Source organism: Tiliqua scincoides, chromosome 4, assembly GCF_035046505.1.
Source record: "Tiliqua scincoides isolate rTilSci1 chromosome 4, rTilSci1.hap2, whole genome shotgun sequence".
In the NCBI taxonomy this organism is placed as follows: domain Eukaryota; kingdom Metazoa; phylum Chordata; class Lepidosauria; order Squamata; family Scincidae; genus Tiliqua; species Tiliqua scincoides.
The window spans coordinates 10,297,497-10,315,444 of NC_089824.1; the positions used below are offsets into that span (position 1 = coordinate 10,297,497).

The 17,948-nt window shown below is 45.8% G+C and overlaps 1 protein-coding gene across 1 annotated transcript in view; it reads right to left on the reverse strand.

The window, feature by feature from the left end:
* Nucleotides 1–9,420: 9,420 nt before the first annotated feature.
* The window catches only part of TG (thyroglobulin), a 165,601-nt gene continuing 157,073 nt past the window's right edge, over nucleotides 9,421–17,948 (reverse strand). Inside the window, exons 46-48 of the mRNA XM_066623268.1 lie at nucleotides 16,011–16,151; nucleotides 11,411–11,604; nucleotides 9,421–9,763 (exon numbers count right to left, since the gene is read on the reverse strand). Of these exons, the coding sequence (XP_066479365.1) occupies nucleotides 9,651–9,763; nucleotides 11,411–11,604; nucleotides 16,011–16,151 (448 nt within the window). The 3' untranslated portion in view covers nucleotides 9,421–9,650. The remainder of the gene's footprint in view (nucleotides 9,764–11,410; nucleotides 11,605–16,010; nucleotides 16,152–17,948) is intronic.

Below are 17,948 nucleotides of genomic sequence, written 5' to 3' on the forward strand. Positions count from 1 at the left end.
AGCAGCTGACAAGCCCAGTTGAGTGATTCCACCTGCTCTTGGTGTGAGCAAGAAGCGTCTTGGCTGCCCTCCATGTGAGAGATGGAGCTGCTTGTCAGCCTGCCTGGGAGAACCGGAGGCCAGAAGTGAGACCAAACCAGGAAGATCCATTCTGAAATGTTGTTGGTTCTTGAAAGAGAGAACGTCTATGATTGTAAAAATCCCCTTGAGGGATTTAGAAACGCCTGCCTATGTAAACTGCCTTGAATGAAGTCAGAGAAGTAACCCAATGACCAGAAAGGCGGTATATAAATACCGAGTTATTCTTATTATTCTGTGGGGGGCCCTCTCTGGGTTCCAGTGCCAATAGACCTCCCATGCCTGCAGCAGCAGGCCAAAAGTTACCTCTCACCTGGTAACGTGGCAGCGTCCACCCACCCCCACTCCCAGAACTGGAAATGGAAGAGGTGGATGGAGCAGGAGAGGAAGAGTGGTGGACTAGTGGTGGAGAGTGGTTCCAATCCAGGAAATGAGCAGGGGGAGGAAGAGCAGTGGAGGTGAGTGGGCAGGTGGAAGTGGGCACCAACAGAAGTGAGCACCTTCTGTTCATCTGCTGCCTGAGGCAACTTTCTCAGCCAGCCTCATTGATGGGCCATCCCTGCATGGGGCAACTGGGTGAGGACAACAGCAGATGAGAGCTATTGTTTTCATGCTCTACTTCTGGACTTCCAAGAGGCATCTGGTTAGTCACTGAGGGAAGGAGGGTACTGATTGGCCTAGATAGGCCTTTGGTTGAATCCAACTAGGCTCTTCTTATGTTCTCCTGCATTATCTAAGCAAGGGCAGATCCAGTCAAGGATACTTGTTTTAAAACCCCATTCATTTCATGAAGAGGTAAGCATGTGCTTGAGCCAGTAGCATAGCTAGAGGGGGTGCAAAGCACTAAGTTTTGCAGGGAGTAAGTTTGCATATGCCTCTGTTTTACTCCCTCTACCTGGAATGGCTCCAAAGAGGAAAGGGAGGGGCTGCTTTTATGCCGTGGTGAGGTTCCCTGCAAAACTTAGTGCTTTGCACCCCCTCTAGCTACACCACTGACTTAAGCCTCTCTCCTGCAGACGTGCTGCACGGTGCTTTACTAAAAGCTACATTGTGCCCTCAGGCTTTGTTTCCCTTCCTTGCCTTATTTATCACTTTGCGGTTTCTGCTCCCTGATGGACAAGGCATTAATGTGGAATGACTGTAATGAAGTCGCTCCAGGCTTCGCAGACATTTAGATGTCTGGATTTCTTATGCAAAGGAGAAAAAATAAATAAATGGAAGAGAACCGTATGACCAGATCTTCATTTAAAGGTTCTGACTCACCAATTACTGGAGAAGAATCTGGAAAGTTTTAAGCTCTCCTGGCTGTTTCGGGTATTCAGACTCGAGGGGGTGGAGAGTTCCTTCCAGTTGCATTGGAAGCCAGCATCCCTGATCTTTGACTCCAGGCAGAATTTTATGAATGATTTTTGGGCCACTTAGCTGCTCACTAACAAAAAATGAATTGCTGTTCAATTGGTGTGGTACACATCACCCAGTTCTCCATTTGTTCACCCCCCACCCCCCAATTCTGATCTTGGTCTTAAAATGAAAGAGGGTTAAATCACTTCTACCCCTTTCTCCCCAGGCTCTTGCCTCTGCTCATCCTGTCCTCTTGGCTTGCTGGAGTGCCCTAGGGTTTATCCTGCCTGGTGGGCTGATGAACAGCCAGAGACAAGCTTGGCAGGAACCCCACTACAGATCACTCCCCCACCCCCGGCCCATCTTGGCTTCTGGTGGGAGAGGAAATCTCAAGACAGTCGTTGTTTCCCAGTTATCTTGCTCTCCCTCTTGGCAAACCTGGGGTTTGGCACTGCTGCTGCTGAGGCAACCAAGCAAGCAGGGCTTTATTGGGCCATTTGGCCCAACACACAAGCTTATCATGGCATGCCAGTGGACAGCCTAATGATTGGCATGCAAGGGATGTTGCCAGAGGACCCTGATAAAGTGAAATGTAGATGCCTGCAGACTCACAGAATTCTTGCTTTGGAAAGAGCACCCAAGGCTTGTAGTCAAGATCATTACACCACACCCGGATGTGATATTAGTGCCTCTGGATCAATGGCATAGCTAGAGGGGGTGCAAAGCACTAAGTTTTGCAGGCACCTGAATACGCCTTTCCCCACAGCTGACATTTGCCCTGGGCAGAAAGCCTCTGTGGATGCTAATGAGAGCTTCCCATCTGGGAAATAACAGCTGCAGGAATCTGGACTAGGACTACAGCAGGAGCAAAGGCTTAAAGCCTCCCCCCTCCCCCACTGCCCCATGCCATGGTCCTGATCCAGCTCAGTCCTCCATACCTGGTTAATGTAACATCTAGTTTGACCACAGTAACCTTAAGGTGAAATGTCAGAGGCATAAGACCAAATATGGCGCAATCCTAAGCATGTCTACTCAAAGTAAGTCTGATTGTGTTCAATGAAACGTACTCCCAGGAAAACATGAATAGGATCACGGCCTTAATTACACAAAGCTCTACTAGGTGTAGAACAGATCCCAATTGCTTGTACTTCTCTGGATCCAACCCAAAAAAAAAACAGTTGCCTGAACTGATTAGAAAATATTTCTCCCAATCCCTGCTGTGAAGAGTGTAGGTAAAGTCAGGATGTTGGATTGGGCTTGACCCAAGAAGAACCAAGTTCAAATCCCAGCTCAGCCATGAAGCTTACTGGGTGACCTTCAGACAGTCAGCATCTCTCAGCCTAATACACACACTCCCCAGAGTGAATGTGAGGATGAAAGGAGGGGGAAGAGCCATGCCCCCAAACACCTTGTAGGGAGTGGAACATAAAGGTAAAAAATAAGTACTGAAAGGCAGGGCATTCTGGAGGCCAGTGCCATGCTTGGGAGATGGCGGAAAGAGGTTCAAACTCTGGTAAGCTATCACAGATGGATGGCTTCTCCAAATTCAAAATGTCTCTGAACATAGAAAACTAGATGCAGGGGAATCAGGTCTGAATTTAACTTTTCACAGTCATGCTAGTTCTTTATGTGAAGACTTTTCATTTTTATTTTTTTTCATTCAAACATGCATTTTCCACATGCCTGCAATCTGAAGTGGTACAGTCCAGTGTTGGTTTCTGTTAATTTCCTTTCAGCCAAAGAGTGCAGGAGACATGCAACGAAACACGTGTTTTATATTTTCGCAGCAGTCCATGACTAGCAATAGGGGTCCTTCTGATACAGGCAGGCCATCTAAGAGTCCCATAGGATCTATGGGGCAAAACCCAATCAAAACTCTTGGCTACAGTTCCATGGTGGCTGTCTCCCTGTCTGTTGTTCTACTGTGATGTCCTTTCATCCTTCCCACTGTACCGTCCAGCACTCAGGACAGCAGCATCCCATAACCCCAATTCCTTGACAGCCTTCTCTCCTTCTGTCTCTTTGAGTGCTACTGAAGCTGCTGAGTCAGCACAGGGCGGTCATTTCACCTCTTGGTCCCCTTCTCTCCATCAGCATCCCTTCTTTTATCCCTGCCAATCTTCAGCTCCCTTACCCTGCAAGGCTACTACTGCCTCTAGTGCATGTTCAGGGCTTCCTCTCCATCACTGAGACCTTACTTTGACCACAGAGAATCACATGGTTGGCCCATTACTGCCATGATCTCTAACTCAACTCCCCGCAGTCTCACAGAAACAGGACAGGTCACCTTGGTCTACAATACAGCCTTGCCAAAGACCCACCAAATCCCTGCTGTCTTTCCTTGTCATCGTCTCATGTGAGGTCTCACGCTGACAGCTTGGGATCATTAGGAAGGGTATTGAGAACAAAACGGCTAATATTATAATGCCGTTGTACAAATCTATGGTAAGGCCACACCTGGAGTATTGTGTCCAGTTTTGGTCGCCGCATCTCAAAAAAGACATAGTGGAAGTGGAAAAGGTGCAAAAGAGAGCGACTAAGATGATTACGGGGCTGGGGCACCTTCCTTATGAGGAAAGGCTACGGCGTTTGGGCCTCTTCAGCCTAGAAAAGAGACGCCTGAGGGGGGACATGATTGGGACATACAAAATTATGCAGGGGATGGACAGAGTGGATAGGGAGATGCTCTTTACACTCTCACATAACACCAGAACCAGGGGACATCCACTAAAATTGAGTGTTGGGAGAGTTAGAACAGACAAGAGAAAATATTTCTTTACTCAGCGTGTGGTTGGTCTGTGGAACTCCTTGTCGCAGGATGTGGTGATGGCGTCTAGCCTGGACGCCTTTAAAAGGGGATTGGACAAGTTTCTGGAGGAAAAATCCATTACGGGGTACAAGCCATGATGTGGATGCACAACCTCCTGATTTTAGAAATGGGCTATGTCAGAAGGCCAGATGCAAGGGAGGGCACCAGGATGCGGTCTCTTGTTATCTGGTGTGCTCCCTGGGGCATTTGGTGGGCTGCTGTGAGATACTGGAAGCTGGACTAGGTGGGCCTATGGCCTGATCCAGTGGGGCAGTTCTTATGTTCTTAAACTACAATTCCCAGGAGGCTTTGCAGGTCTCCTGTTATCTGGTGTGCTCCCTGGGGCATTTGGTGGGCCGCTGTGAGATGCAGGAGGCTGGACTAGATGGGCCTATGGCCTGATCCAGTGGGGCTGTTCTTATGTTCACACTCAGTGTTGTTTACTTTTCCCCATGTTTATCGAGTGTGTGAATGAAAGTTTTTACTACTTTTTGTACTGTTGTTCTGCCCCTTTCCCCAAACAACTCCCTTGACTGATCTAGCAAGTCCTTGCAACAAGGAGAATCTCGCTGGCCTCTTGCGATCTCCTTATGAAGCTTGGAGTATAGATCAAAAGTGTTTAGTCAGTGGGAGAGACCTGCTCCCCACACCACAAGTGGGTGAAACACATCCATAGCCTGTTTCTAGGCTCAAACCCTTGCCCATAGCTCTTGGTTCAAGCTTCAGGGAAGCATTCCAGTCAGTCTTTTTCAGTGGCCTGAATAGCCTAAACCAGTCGTTCTCAAACTGTGGATCTGGGCTGTGACCCAATTTTTGGTGGTTTGCAAAACGAACAGGGCGGATCAAGGGTTAAAAATCTGCCTGGGGGGGGAGCACTACTGTCCAAATCACAAATTATAGCCACACTCCTTGGCATTTATAAATCAGGCGGCAGCCTCTAGGGTAGCAGTTTTCAACCACTGCGCCATGGGTGTTTGGGGAAGGGTCATTGATCAGTAAGGCCATTGGAGTTGTGAGCCCCCCACTCACAACATGGTGCGCCTTGTCAATTGTCCAAAAAACTGATTGTGTGCCTTGACAATTTTACTGCCTTGCCAGTGTGCCATGAGATGAAGCTGAAAATCACTGCTCCTGGGCCTCTAAGAAGTTTGAGAACCACTGGCCTAAACCCCTCTCTCCCTCCCCCCCAATCTTCCATCCATTCTCCCTTTCTCTCCCTTTTTCTTAACTCTGAAACCTTGCCATTCTTCACCCTCTGGGAAGCCCTGCTAATCTCTCTTGGTTCTTGTCCCATGTTTCCCCCTCCCCACTTCTCTCTGCACTTTCTCCTTCTAAGAACTCCCCCCCCCTCCTTATTTCTCTTCCTTCTAACTACTTTTCCAGGGCTCTGTTCTTGGGGTGAATGTTAGCTGTAGATTCCCTGAATCGGGTAAGTAGGAATGAGCTAATTCAGTTAGACCCAATTTGATTCTTCTTTTAATAAACCTTTGTGCACATTCATCCATGTCTCTGTTTTCCTTTCAACACCAAAATAGATCACATCACTGACCATGACATTGGGTACATGATCCCCCCCCCCCACATGCACATTAGATGGATTTTAAAAAGCACTGCTGGTTAGCTCTAGGAAAAGTTTCTCTGCTTGACTGTTTAAACTGAGCCTAACACTGTATTACATCTTTCTTACTTCTTCTCTCTCTTCCCTGCAGCCTGGAGACCAAAATCAATCAGAGTGGGAGAAACCCTTATCAGCAATTATTATTATTAGGAATATTGATATGCTGCTTTCCAACAAATTTAGTTCACAGAGCTGCCAAAACAAACAAACAAAATCAGATCCTCTAGTACTGCAAGCCAGTGTGGGGTTGGTTTTCTTGGTAAGGATGTCTCATTGCCAACTCATTGACCCAGAACAGACAATCATCAAAACAAACAAATTATCTGCTCTCCCAGTTTCTTAACACGGTGAGAAGAGCAAAACTCTTTCCTGAGTTCAGACAAAACAGGAAACGGGTTTGTTCAAAAGTGATGAAGGTTTCCATCTCTTCCTCTTTGCTTGCAAAAGTGAAAAGTGAAAAGGAGACATAAGCCCAGGGCTCACCACAGTAATCATCTATGGTTTAAACCAGGGGTCTCCAAACCCCGGCCCAGGGGACAGATGTGGCCCGCAGAGTGCCCCTATCCAGCCCGTGGCCAGGCTCTGGTCCCCTGAGAGCCCCTGGCCCAGTTGACCAAACACAACCAGAGTTGTGCTTGTGGGGTGGGGGAATGGGGGTCCAGTTAAGTGTATGTGCTTTATTTCTTGGGCTGGGTTGGTGCTTGGACAAATGCTGGACATTTGAGCCCATTCATTCATTCATTTCAGTCATTTATCTAAGTCCCATCTCTAATGTATTTATTTAAATTGTATGTTTAATTTTTTTTTCTGGCCCTCGACACCACGTCAGATATTTGATGCGGCCCTTCAGTCAAAAAGTTTAGAGACCCCTGGTTTAACCATCATCTGAACTAGGGCACCGTCAACTTTTGATTACCTATGAGTCTTTCTTGCCTGCCTCTCTTCCCAGGCTTTTTTTTCCACATGGGTGGTTACTAATCCAAAATTTGTACTTTGGATCTTCTTACCCAAGTAGAGGATCTTGCCCTTGCCATATCTTTATGCAATTTCCCCCATTTATTGAGACACATTTTTTCCCCAGCATGCTAACTATTCTGAACTATGATTGTGTACTCGGAGAGACTCAAAAGTCACTTAGAGAATGGTGAAGCTAGAAATGGGAAATGGAGGTTGCTCACAAGAGTCATGCATCGCAGGAAACCACTCTGTGCCCTTTGCACATGTTAAAGCATACATTGCCTGAGTCATGCTTCAGCTCTGAACTGTAGTTACACCTCCTGAGTTCCTGATTTTGTAGCTGACATAGAATCTTGGCTTCACGTTCTATGTCAGCTGCTAAATCCAATTTTCAAGAACTGTTACTACAGCTCAGAGCTGTAGTGTGTCTCTGCCAACGGAGGTTTTAGCATGCATGAAGGGTTTGCTGGCTTTCTTTTCCTGGCAAACTTGCAGAGGGGAACAGACCTTGTGTCTAATACTTCAGGGCCAGACTCTTCTCACTCCTTGTGCTAACCTCCTGAACTTGAATTTCAAGTGCACTGTAGTTCCACGGGGCAGCAGGTTTGTGTGTGCTCAAGAGCAGGATAGTGTTGCATTCTGGATGAAAGCATAATACAGCAGCGGCAACCTGTGCTGACTTTTCAACCTGTTGGACTGGTGAAGGAGAAAACTGTGGGCCTGAATGTTAGGCATTCCCTTAGGCATTCTTCTCTGAGTTGCCTCCCTTAGTCCGAAGATAACATCTGAAGGTCGCCAGTTCGAGGCCACCGGCAGCTCCGTGAATGGCGAGTCCTTGAAGCAGCTGACAAGCTGAGCCGAGTTATTCCACCTGCTCTTTGGTGTGAGCGAAGAAGCGTCTTGGCTGCCCTTTGAGTGAGAGATGAAGGAGCTGCTTGTCAGCCAGCGTGGGAGGCAACTGGGGGCCAGAAGTGATACCAGACTGTGAAAGATCCATCTGAAATGTGCGGTACTTGAAAAATAGAACCTTTCTATTGTAAAAATCCCCTCAGGGGTTTAGAGATAGCCTGCCTATGTGAACCGCCTTAAATAAAGTCAGAGGAGTAATCCGATGACCAGAAAGGCGGTATGTAAATACCGATATTATTATTATTATTATTATTAATAATAATAATAATAAACAAGACCATACATGGTCAGCAGTGTTCAGCAGATCAGGTGTTCAAAGCCACCTCCTTTGAAGATACGTGCTCAGTTATTTGAGGTTAAGCTCTTCTTGATATTCTCACTGTGAAACTATGATTCTGTTCAGTCTTCATCTCCCCATGGCTGGGTGGTCTGGCCATGTAGTACTGTGAAGATCTTGCAAAGTGCTTTATCTCTAGAGCACGCCAATGACATCCGTACATAGCCTCTGCGCTCCCCGTGGTCATTCCTGAAATATTCCAGGGCGGCATTCATGGGGAGAAGCTCGCCCCATGTATGGCATTTGTCACTGCAGACAAACACTGATCTCGGGGAGGGCAGAGCTGCAGTGAGCATCAAAGCCAGCTACTTTGTGAGCATGATGTGCACAGAAGTTTGTTTTAATGCAGACTCTCACTGGCTGCTGTATACTTGCAGTACAGCACAGTGAGTACTGTGCTTACCTGGGACTAGACCCAGCAGCTGAACCACAATTATATGATTCAGGAAGTGGGCTTGGCCCTCCTTCCTCCTTGGAAGCTGCAGGCATGGAGGGGAGAAGCCTACTCAGGCACAATGTAACAAATTTGTCCTGAAAGAGGAAGAGGTCGGATAGCCAAAAAGGAGCTGCATCCAAGGCAAATGTGTTCTCTGTGGGTTTTGTTTCTGTTCTTGTTTGGCTGCTATTACTCCTTTCACAGATATGTGCATAGTTATGAAAACTACTGGAGGTGCAACCAATGCACTTATTTGACTCGGCAAATTCTGACTGATGTTAAATCCAGTGTAACTGCAGGCTTTTTAAAATACATGCCACATTACCAGACTACCCAGCCAAGCAGCTTTCTTCTTTGGTGAGTGGATCTTCCTTATTAGAAGTAGTCAGTTCTCACATTTCCCCCCCCCCCCCTTCTATAATATTTATATGATAGTCGTCTGGCTTTTGAGTCTAAATCTTTTTGTTCCCAAACTTGGAGGTAGTATAGCTGGAGTTCCAGGTGCTGCAGCTGCTACACTGAGAGTCACTGGCTGGTGAAACTACACTACAGCTTCCAGAAGGCAATGCAATAATACTCATGGCCATAAAGGGAAGCAATTGTACCTCAGTGGTAGGACAACTGCTTGGCTGCAGTTCTAGGTCCCAGGTTCAATCCCAGGCTGAGAACGTCCCCCACCTGAAACCCTAGAGAGTTACTGCCAGTCAGTGTAGACACTTATGACATAGATGCATCTATGCTCCAACTTTTATGCTTCCTATGTTCACCAACATTACACTACAAACAAGGAGAGGACAGATGAACAGATGAGATAATCTCATAATTACAGAGGTGATTCTAAAGAAAATTCACTCAGTTTATAGATATGCCATTTTGACTGATGCAAGATAGAAACCTTTTTTTTTTAAGTTATTGTTGCTTTATTTAGTGCTATGCTTATAATTTGATGCCTTGTTACCAAAACATGTTTGATCCATTGAACGGTATCCTGTTTCTACCATTTAAGCTCTTGCTTGTCTTGAATGGAGGCACAGTTGAAATTGTAGTAATCCTGATACATACTGCAGTAAGACAGAACAAAACTATTTTCTCTCTCTCTCTCTCTCTCTCTCTCTCTCTTATGTTGATTATCCAATCAGTCAAAATGAGACAGGAGTGTTATATTCTATTTGCTGTAAGCCACCTTGTCGTCCAGTGGCTTCGTTTGGGTGGTTCTCGAAATGGATGCCACAGCCAGTTCATCTCTAGGCCCATCTGTAGCTAGCGGTTCTCTCCTACCTGAAACCATAACACAGACAAGGTATGTCATTCAAGGAAAAGCTCGTGCAATCATTATTCCTATTTGAACTAATGTCTCCTACCCACTACACTTCACTAATTATTCTTTCCAATTATTCTGTTATACAGTTGTCTGCAAACAATTATCTAATGACCTACCCGCAGATTCCATTGCAGGACAGAGATATCATTTTGTACTAATTAAATTATTTGCAAGCTTTGCTTGCTGTAAATTCCAAACAAAACATTCCATTACAATAAGACAGTCTTGATGCAGCTGGGAGATTTCAGAAAGTACGGTTTTAAAAGTTCCAAAATCAAAGTTGGCGTGCTTAAGACGAAGTTCCCATAAGGAACCTTCGGGGTTCTAAAGCTGGCAAGGATTTTTAAGCACCTGCCTGGGACTCTAAGTAGTCTGGTCAGTTGGAGAAGAACAAACAATAAGCAACAGAAGGGCAAATATGCGATTGTTTTAAATGATTCAGTAACCCATTCAGAACATTGATTTCAATCCAGGAGCTTCATATATGAGAGGAAAGGGCAAAGCAGGAAAAAAATCTGGGGGAAAATTAGAATTTTCACCAGAACAATCCATCCTGTTCCATGCACACAATTCATATAGCGGCATGCCTGAGAAAGAATCTCCATTGGAAATTACATTTATTTGAAAAATTGTAAACTGCTTTTTACACACAGGTAGGAACCAAGATGGTCAATGGGATGCCCATTAAAAATGGTTAAAAAAAATACAGTACGGAATGCCAAAGGATTAAAAAAAAACATGAATAATGATTAAATTACCCACCAAAGGACTTTATAAACAGGACAGTCTGCATAAAAAGCAGTGTACAATTTTTGGAGGCCTTCTAGAGGCCCAGGGAGGCTGCGCATACCATCCCTGACCCTCCGAAGGCCTTGGACCCTTTTAAAGGCCTCAGAGGGCTGAAAAACATGACTTCTGGTTTCAAGGAGGAAACCTGAGATGATGTTTTTGGCCCTTAGAAGGCATTCTGAGGGCCAGGAAAGCCTCCCTAGTCCTCAGAAAGCCTTCAAGGGCTTGAAAATGTCATAGTTTCCTCCGTCTTTACAGGCAGCATGCTGCTTCCCCAGCCCTCAGAATGCCTCTGGGCCCCAGGTGCCTGAGTGGCATGAGGGGAGGTGCTGCAGGGGTGGGTGGCAATGTGGCACCGCCCCTAGCCTGGCACCCGGGGGCATTTGTCCCCCTTGCCCCCCTTAGGTACACCACTGTGTGGAAGTTCCATAATTGCTGCTCATAAAAAGAAAAAGCTATTTCTCCAGTTACCACCCAGCACACCCAGAAGGACTTCCAATCACAGCTGCCCAGCAGGGTGGTTCATCAGGAATGCTGGTCCCAAACAAATTGTGTTGTTAAGTGGTGCATTGTAGTTGGGCGTGACTTGCAGTAGAAGTCCTTTGCATTGTGAGTGCATTTGGAGGAAGGATGAAGCAGCCCTGTTCTCCCCATAGTCATGCTAACCATTTGTGCCCACCTAACAGTCAGGGTGGGAGGGGGGAAGGGCAGTGTCTGCAGGAGGGGGTGGATGGACCACACCATATAACTTCAGATATATGGTCATCCTTGTGAGCATCACAGTTTGAATAGTAGCACTATAGTTATACACTTACGACTCGCAGAAGCTTTGAGTGTTTTGATGTAATTGCCCCAGAACGAACACTCAGCATTTTTCAGGCCTTTACGGTTCTCCAAGGCAGTGGTAAATTCCTTGTAATTGTCTCCATCAAGGTCTGCTCGGAACGTAGGCCAGGGTGAAGTAAGACCGATCATTCTTCTTGTGAATTGATAAGGGCTGTTTGGATTTCTACAGAAACAGGAACAATTTATAGCTAAAAAGCCTACAGCATGAACAACAACTTGCGCAATAGCTATTAAGACACAAGAATATCATGTGCACAATTTTTTTCTTCTCCTCTATACTACTAGTTGATCTAGGGGCATGATTTTTTATTTGGTTGCGTGAAGTTCTGGGTTCAAATCCAACAGAGCTTATAATGGAGGCAAAGTAGGGAAGCAGACAGTGTGCTAAGAAAAAAAAAGACAGTCATGGAGGAGAGTGCCTATAGATAACTAGGAGCTATGACTGCTGCATAGAACCTCTAGGTCTTATCCAACCAAGGAACACATATATGTGTTCCATTCAATATTACCATAATGGGTTTGAAGCACATTGTTTTACAAAAATGTTCCCTAGCATGTATGCACTGCTGAAACAGAGACGCCTGCGTTGGCTCGGTCATGTCGTGAGAATGGATGATGGCCAGATCCCAAAGGATCTCCTCTATGGAGAACTCGTGCAAGGAAAGCGCCCTACAGGTAGACCACAGCTGCGATACAAGGACATCTGCAAGAGGGATCTGAAGGCCTTAGGAGTGGACCTCAACAGGTGGGAAACCCTGGCCTCTGAGCGGCCCGCTTGGAGGCAGGCTGTGCAGCATGGCCTTTCCCAGTTTGAAGAGACACTTTGCCAGCAGTCCGAGGCAAAGAGGCAAAGAAGGAAGGCCCATAGCCAGGGAGACAGGCCAGGGACAGACTGCACTTGCTCCCAGTGTGGAAGGGATTGTCACTCCCGAATCGGCCTTTTCAGCCACACTAGACGCTGTTCCAGAACAACCATTCAGAGCGGGATACCATAGTCTTTCGAGACTGAAGATTGCCAACAATCTCTGTCCTTGCAGCAATGGCTTCAGGTGAGTCATAATGACAATCATTTTCCAAGTGGGGAAGAGTGGATCATCTGGTGAATCCATAGCTGAGCTATGGTTTGAGGTCCGTCCTCCCCAATCATCAAAACATCCATACCAGTGCTCGGTGTGCTTCCAGACAGAGTCAGCACGACCTGGGGTCAAGCAGAGCCAGGTTGTGAAACAAACTGAATACTAAAAGGTCACAAGAACATGAAGCAACGAATCTCTCCCATTCCCATGATGATGGTGCTGTAATAAGGAAATTCAGAAATAACTGGCCACATGCCCATTCAAGTGATCTGGGGGACAATGTGGAAAGGGACCTTCCTTCCTTCTTTCCTTCCTCTCTTTTCTGATCAAGTCAAGAAAAATTATAGAACAGGTAGGCCTGATTCAGAGTGCGTTGGTACAAAGTGAAGCACCTTCAGTTCTTTCAAGGCAGCAACTCTGTTCACAAGGGATTAACAAGACAGTACCTGATGGGGAAGAGGCTATAGTTCAGTGGTAAAGCACATGCCTGAGCCACTGTGAGGCCATGATGGCACACTGAGCAAAAGGATTCACTCAGCAAAAGGCAGCCTCCCGTGTCCCTATCATGTAATAAGCAGTAGATCTAAAAAGAATATTGGAAAAATCCAACATCCACTATGATTCCATGCAGACAAATCTGAAAAAAAATAGGGTTATGCAAGCATTATGTTATATGTACATACACATCTGTACATGTTTTTGTGTGAATTGTACACGTGTTCCTTTTAAAAGGACAGGGCTACTCAATGATAGGGGATAGATCAGCGATTTTCAACCACTGTGCCTGTGTGCCACAGGACTTTGAGGAGAGTCATTCCTTAGTAGGGCAATTGGGGGATTTAAGCCCCTTACCAGCAGCATGGTGTGCCTTGTCAAATGTCAAAAAAACTAATGGTGTGCCTTGACAATTTTAGCACCTTGTCAGTGTGTCATGAGATGAAAAAGACTGAAAATTGCTGGGATAGACTGCGCATTCGGCTGTACATGCTGGAACGTTACGTGTGAATAAGTGTACACATGTACAGATCAACAACCTGTACACTAAGCAGGCTACAGTATAGCAAACATTGTATGTGCAAACAAATACACGCACATACAATGAACTTGTGACTATTCCTAATGCGTTTTTGAAATTCGCAAGTGAAATGCAGTTCAAACACATTTGAATTAGAAGGGATGTTTCTTCTTAGGCTGGGCCTGGTCAACAGCTTCAGGGGGTGCTTATTTTCTTTGTTAACTCTCTTCCATCTGGATTTCATTTGTTCCACTTCCTGGAAACTCACCAAAAGTGTTTGATACACTTCACCAGCATTTAGCAGCAGCACAGGTTTAAGCGTAATGATCTTAATTTTCTTTTCTTTATTTGCAAATTATTTCAGTGTCTGAATTATGAGGGAAAGGGTAAACAGGAGCCCATAATGAAAACCACACACCCCCTCCTCTTCCATTTACCAAATCACAGCCACCCCATAGCCAGGACGGTGCAGTGATTCTGGTACTAGATGGGCAGCCCAATCCGCACTCCCAGTGTCCAGATCTTCAGCAGCGGCAAAAATGGCTGCAGCTGCATCCTGCGCACTCTGCTGGCAGCGCCAGCAGCTCCTCAGGAGAAGGGAACTTTTGTCCCACCTCCCTCCCGCCCCGCTCCCTCCCCCCCGGCATGCCTTCCCTCCAACCTCTCCCCACCCCCTGCCACGGAACACCTCCTCCCCACCTTCCCCCAAGCCCCAATCTACCTCTCCAGTGCCCAGAAGTCCATGTGACTGCCAAGCAGCGGAGCTTCAGTGCTTGCCCGGCACTAGCCCAGCACAGGCCAGCACTGGGCTAGCACCAGCGCTAGGGCCCACAAACATGCCTTATGGCACATTTGCAACAGTGTGTGCCAGCGGTGAGCCAGTGCACACTGTATAAGACCCAGGATTGGATGATCCAGGTTCAAATCCCTGGTTAGACATGAATCTTCCTGGGTGACTGCACTAAGGGTGAATCGCTATCTCTCAGCCTAACCCAGGGATGTTGTGAGAACAAAAGGAGGGAAGGAATCACGTACATCAACTTGAGCTTCTTGGAAGAAGGGTAGTACAAAAATGTGGAAAAAATAGATAAAATAGTCTTCTAAAAACAACAGCTGGGGGGAAAGCTCCAAAATTTGAAGACCACAATGCCTCCCTCCCCATAATGGGGTCACCACCAGTCTCGCAAAGCCTGAAAAGAACTTGAGATGTCTTGCAAAGCAGGGTATATCGATGTTGTCAGCTCACTTCTTGGGAAAATTTTTCTCAATTTCAGTTAAGCAGAAACTGAACAAAGGCTAAGAGCCCAATCCTGTGGTCCTTGGCGCACCACTGTGGCTTGGACCACAGTCACAAACGTGCCGTAAGGCACATTTGCAGGGCTTACCACTGGGCTCCTGCCAGAGGTGGCTCATCGCCGGCCGGCACTGAGCCACCGCCCGGCGGGTGCCTGAGTTCCGCAGCTCGGCAGTGCCTGCGACCGCCAGGCTGCAGAACAGGGAATGGGGGTGTTCCCGGGGGTGTGGGGGAGGCGTTCCCAGGGGCAGGGGAGAGGCGGATCCATCCCAGGCGCTCATGGAGGGCTGTGCGCTCTACATGAGCACCTTCACTTTAGCGGCGACCAAACAGTCGCCTCTAAAGTGAGTAGTCCCATTGCGGGACTGCTTCCCTTACTTGGGGGAAGGGAAAGAATGTCCCCTTCTCCTGAGGAGCCTCCCGCGGTAGTGCAGGAGGCTTGGGATCCGGCGGGAGCCCTTTGTGGAGCCGCCAGGTCCCGCAGCTCCGGGCAGCTCAGGATTGGGCTGTAAGTCAGGAGATCAGATTTTAAATGAGAATTACTCAGCATGTGGTTGGTCTGTGGAACTCCTTGCCACAGCATGTGGTGATGACATTTGGCCTAGATGCCTTTAAAAGGGGATTGGACAAGTCTCTGGAGGAAAAATCCATTACGGGGTACAAGCCATGATGTGTATGCGCAACCTCCTGATTTTAGAAATGGGCTATGTCAGAAGGCCAGATGCAAGGGAGGGCACCAGAATGAGGTCTCTTGTTATCTGGTGTGCTCCCTAGGGCATTTGGTGGGCCGCTGTGAGATACAGGAAGCTGGACTAGATGGGCCTATGGCCTGAGCCAGTGGGGCTGTTCTTATGTTCTTAAACTACAATTCCCAGGAGGCCTTGCAGGTCTCTTGTTATCTGGTGCGCTCCCTGGGGCATTTGGTGGGCCACTGTGAGATACAGGAAGCTGGACTTATGTTCTTATGGAGTCTGACTGTAATATTATATTATTTATTACTTAAATATTTCCAAGTTTCTGAACTGCAGGCTACATCTAAGGTTTCCCCATATTAGGGAGCAGCTTCCTGGGAGACCCAAAGGTGCTTTTAGAAAAGAGAGTCCAGAGGTTTTGTTGTGCAAGCAGAAGCCCGTCATTCAATGCAATGCTTTGGGTTACAAGACATACACACACTTACTACGCACCCAGATTTGATGAAGTTGGCCAGGTACTGCATAATGGCTAAGGAAAGAGTCTTCTCTTCTTGAGTATACTGGTTTTCAAAACGTGGATCAAAGGGCAGCCCAAATGCATACTGCACGTCTGGCAAGAACTCCAAGCTTGAACTGAAAACACAGAGAGATTTTTAAAAGTAATGAGGATCTTTAGTGTACTGTATTTATTTGGTGGAGGAAAGAACACAGGTTGACTAGAAGTACAGCTATAGAAGAAGAGATGAGAATATCAAGTATTTGGGAATTTTAATTCCCAGTGATATAGCGCAGCTGATTCAACTGAATTTTGATTAATTAATTACTGATATTTCATTAGATTTGGATAGGTGGTCACCACTTCATATGTCCCTATGGGGAAAAGTAAATACCCTTAAAATGAATATTCTACCACATATAATATAGAGTGGAATCTTTTCAGATATTCTCCTTAGATATATTAACCGTTCATATTTATTGTTTAGAAAATTTTTGTGGGGATAATAATAATCAGTATTTATATACCGCTTTTCAACTAAAAGTTCACAAAGCGGTTTACAGAGAAAAATCAGATAACTAAATGGCTCCCTGTCCCAAAAGGGCTCACAATCTAAAAAGATGCAACACCAAGGATTTTGTCAAAGCGGATGCAATTGCCATTGAGAGATGGTGAGTTTGGGTTGCCTGATTGGCAGACATACTTACTTTCCTCTTGTATTTATTGGGATAACTTAGGGCCCAATCCTATCCAACTTTCCAGTGCCGGTGCAGCTGCAATGAAGTCCCCAAGGCAAGGGGACAAATGTTCTCTTACCTTGAGGAGGCCTCTGTAACTACTCTCCTTTCACATGATGCAGCGCAGAGCTCATTGGCATGGATACACCAGGGATGGAAAGTTGGGTAGGATTTGGCCCTTGGTTTGTTAAACCATTGTGGATGATTTTGGAAGAAGATATTGTTGCCCCATTGTGGAAATGGACGGCTTTAGGATCCACACACTCTAATACAAACCAGAGCCAATTGGCATTATCCTCAACACGATTGGTGTGGAAAATGTTGGCCCATAAATACGAACTTGATCCTTATTCACATTGTAAACTTACATTATGGAAGAACCCTGAATTAAGGCTAGGAAAAGAACCCTTTTTGTGGAGGTCATGTGCTGATAAAGATACTGCAACTCTGGATCAACTAATAGATCAAAATAATGAATTTATCTCCTTTTCTAATTTAAAAAAACAAAATATGCATTACCTGAGTCTGTGAATTGGCAATATCTACAATTGATACATTTGTTAGCAAAAAAAAACTATGGTCCATCTGCCTTGTCTGCTGCAGAGTCTCCATTATTATTAGAAAAGATTATAGAGTTAAATGACAAGAAGAAATCTACAAGTTTTTTGGTATAAATATTTGTTGGTATTTAATAAACGTGACACAATGGTACTACATGAAAAATGGAATTAGGAGCTTACCAGACCAATTCAATATAATCAATGGATTAGCGTATTACAAAATATTTCTTTGATATCTAAGATTGTAATTAATCCAACAGAAGATTATTTTCCAGATATATTGGACCCCTCAACAGTTATATAATAAAGGACTGATTGCTGAACCGAGATGTTGGAGGTGTAATGTACTGACTTATGACTCATATGCTATGGTCCAGCCCAGCAATATGTGGCTTTTGGGACAAAGCTGTCAACAATATTAATATTGTAACTGGACAAAAACCGATATTTACTGATGCACATGTTGTGTTGAACTACATACCCATAATTTGCAGATTAAATGGATTCCTTACGCTCTAAGGACAGCTCAAAGGTTGATTATGAAAAATTGGAGGGATAAATGCCCTCCATACATTGGACTGATAGCCTATTGAAAAGTGCTACGTATGAACGAATGGCTTATAGACACCAATTTCGG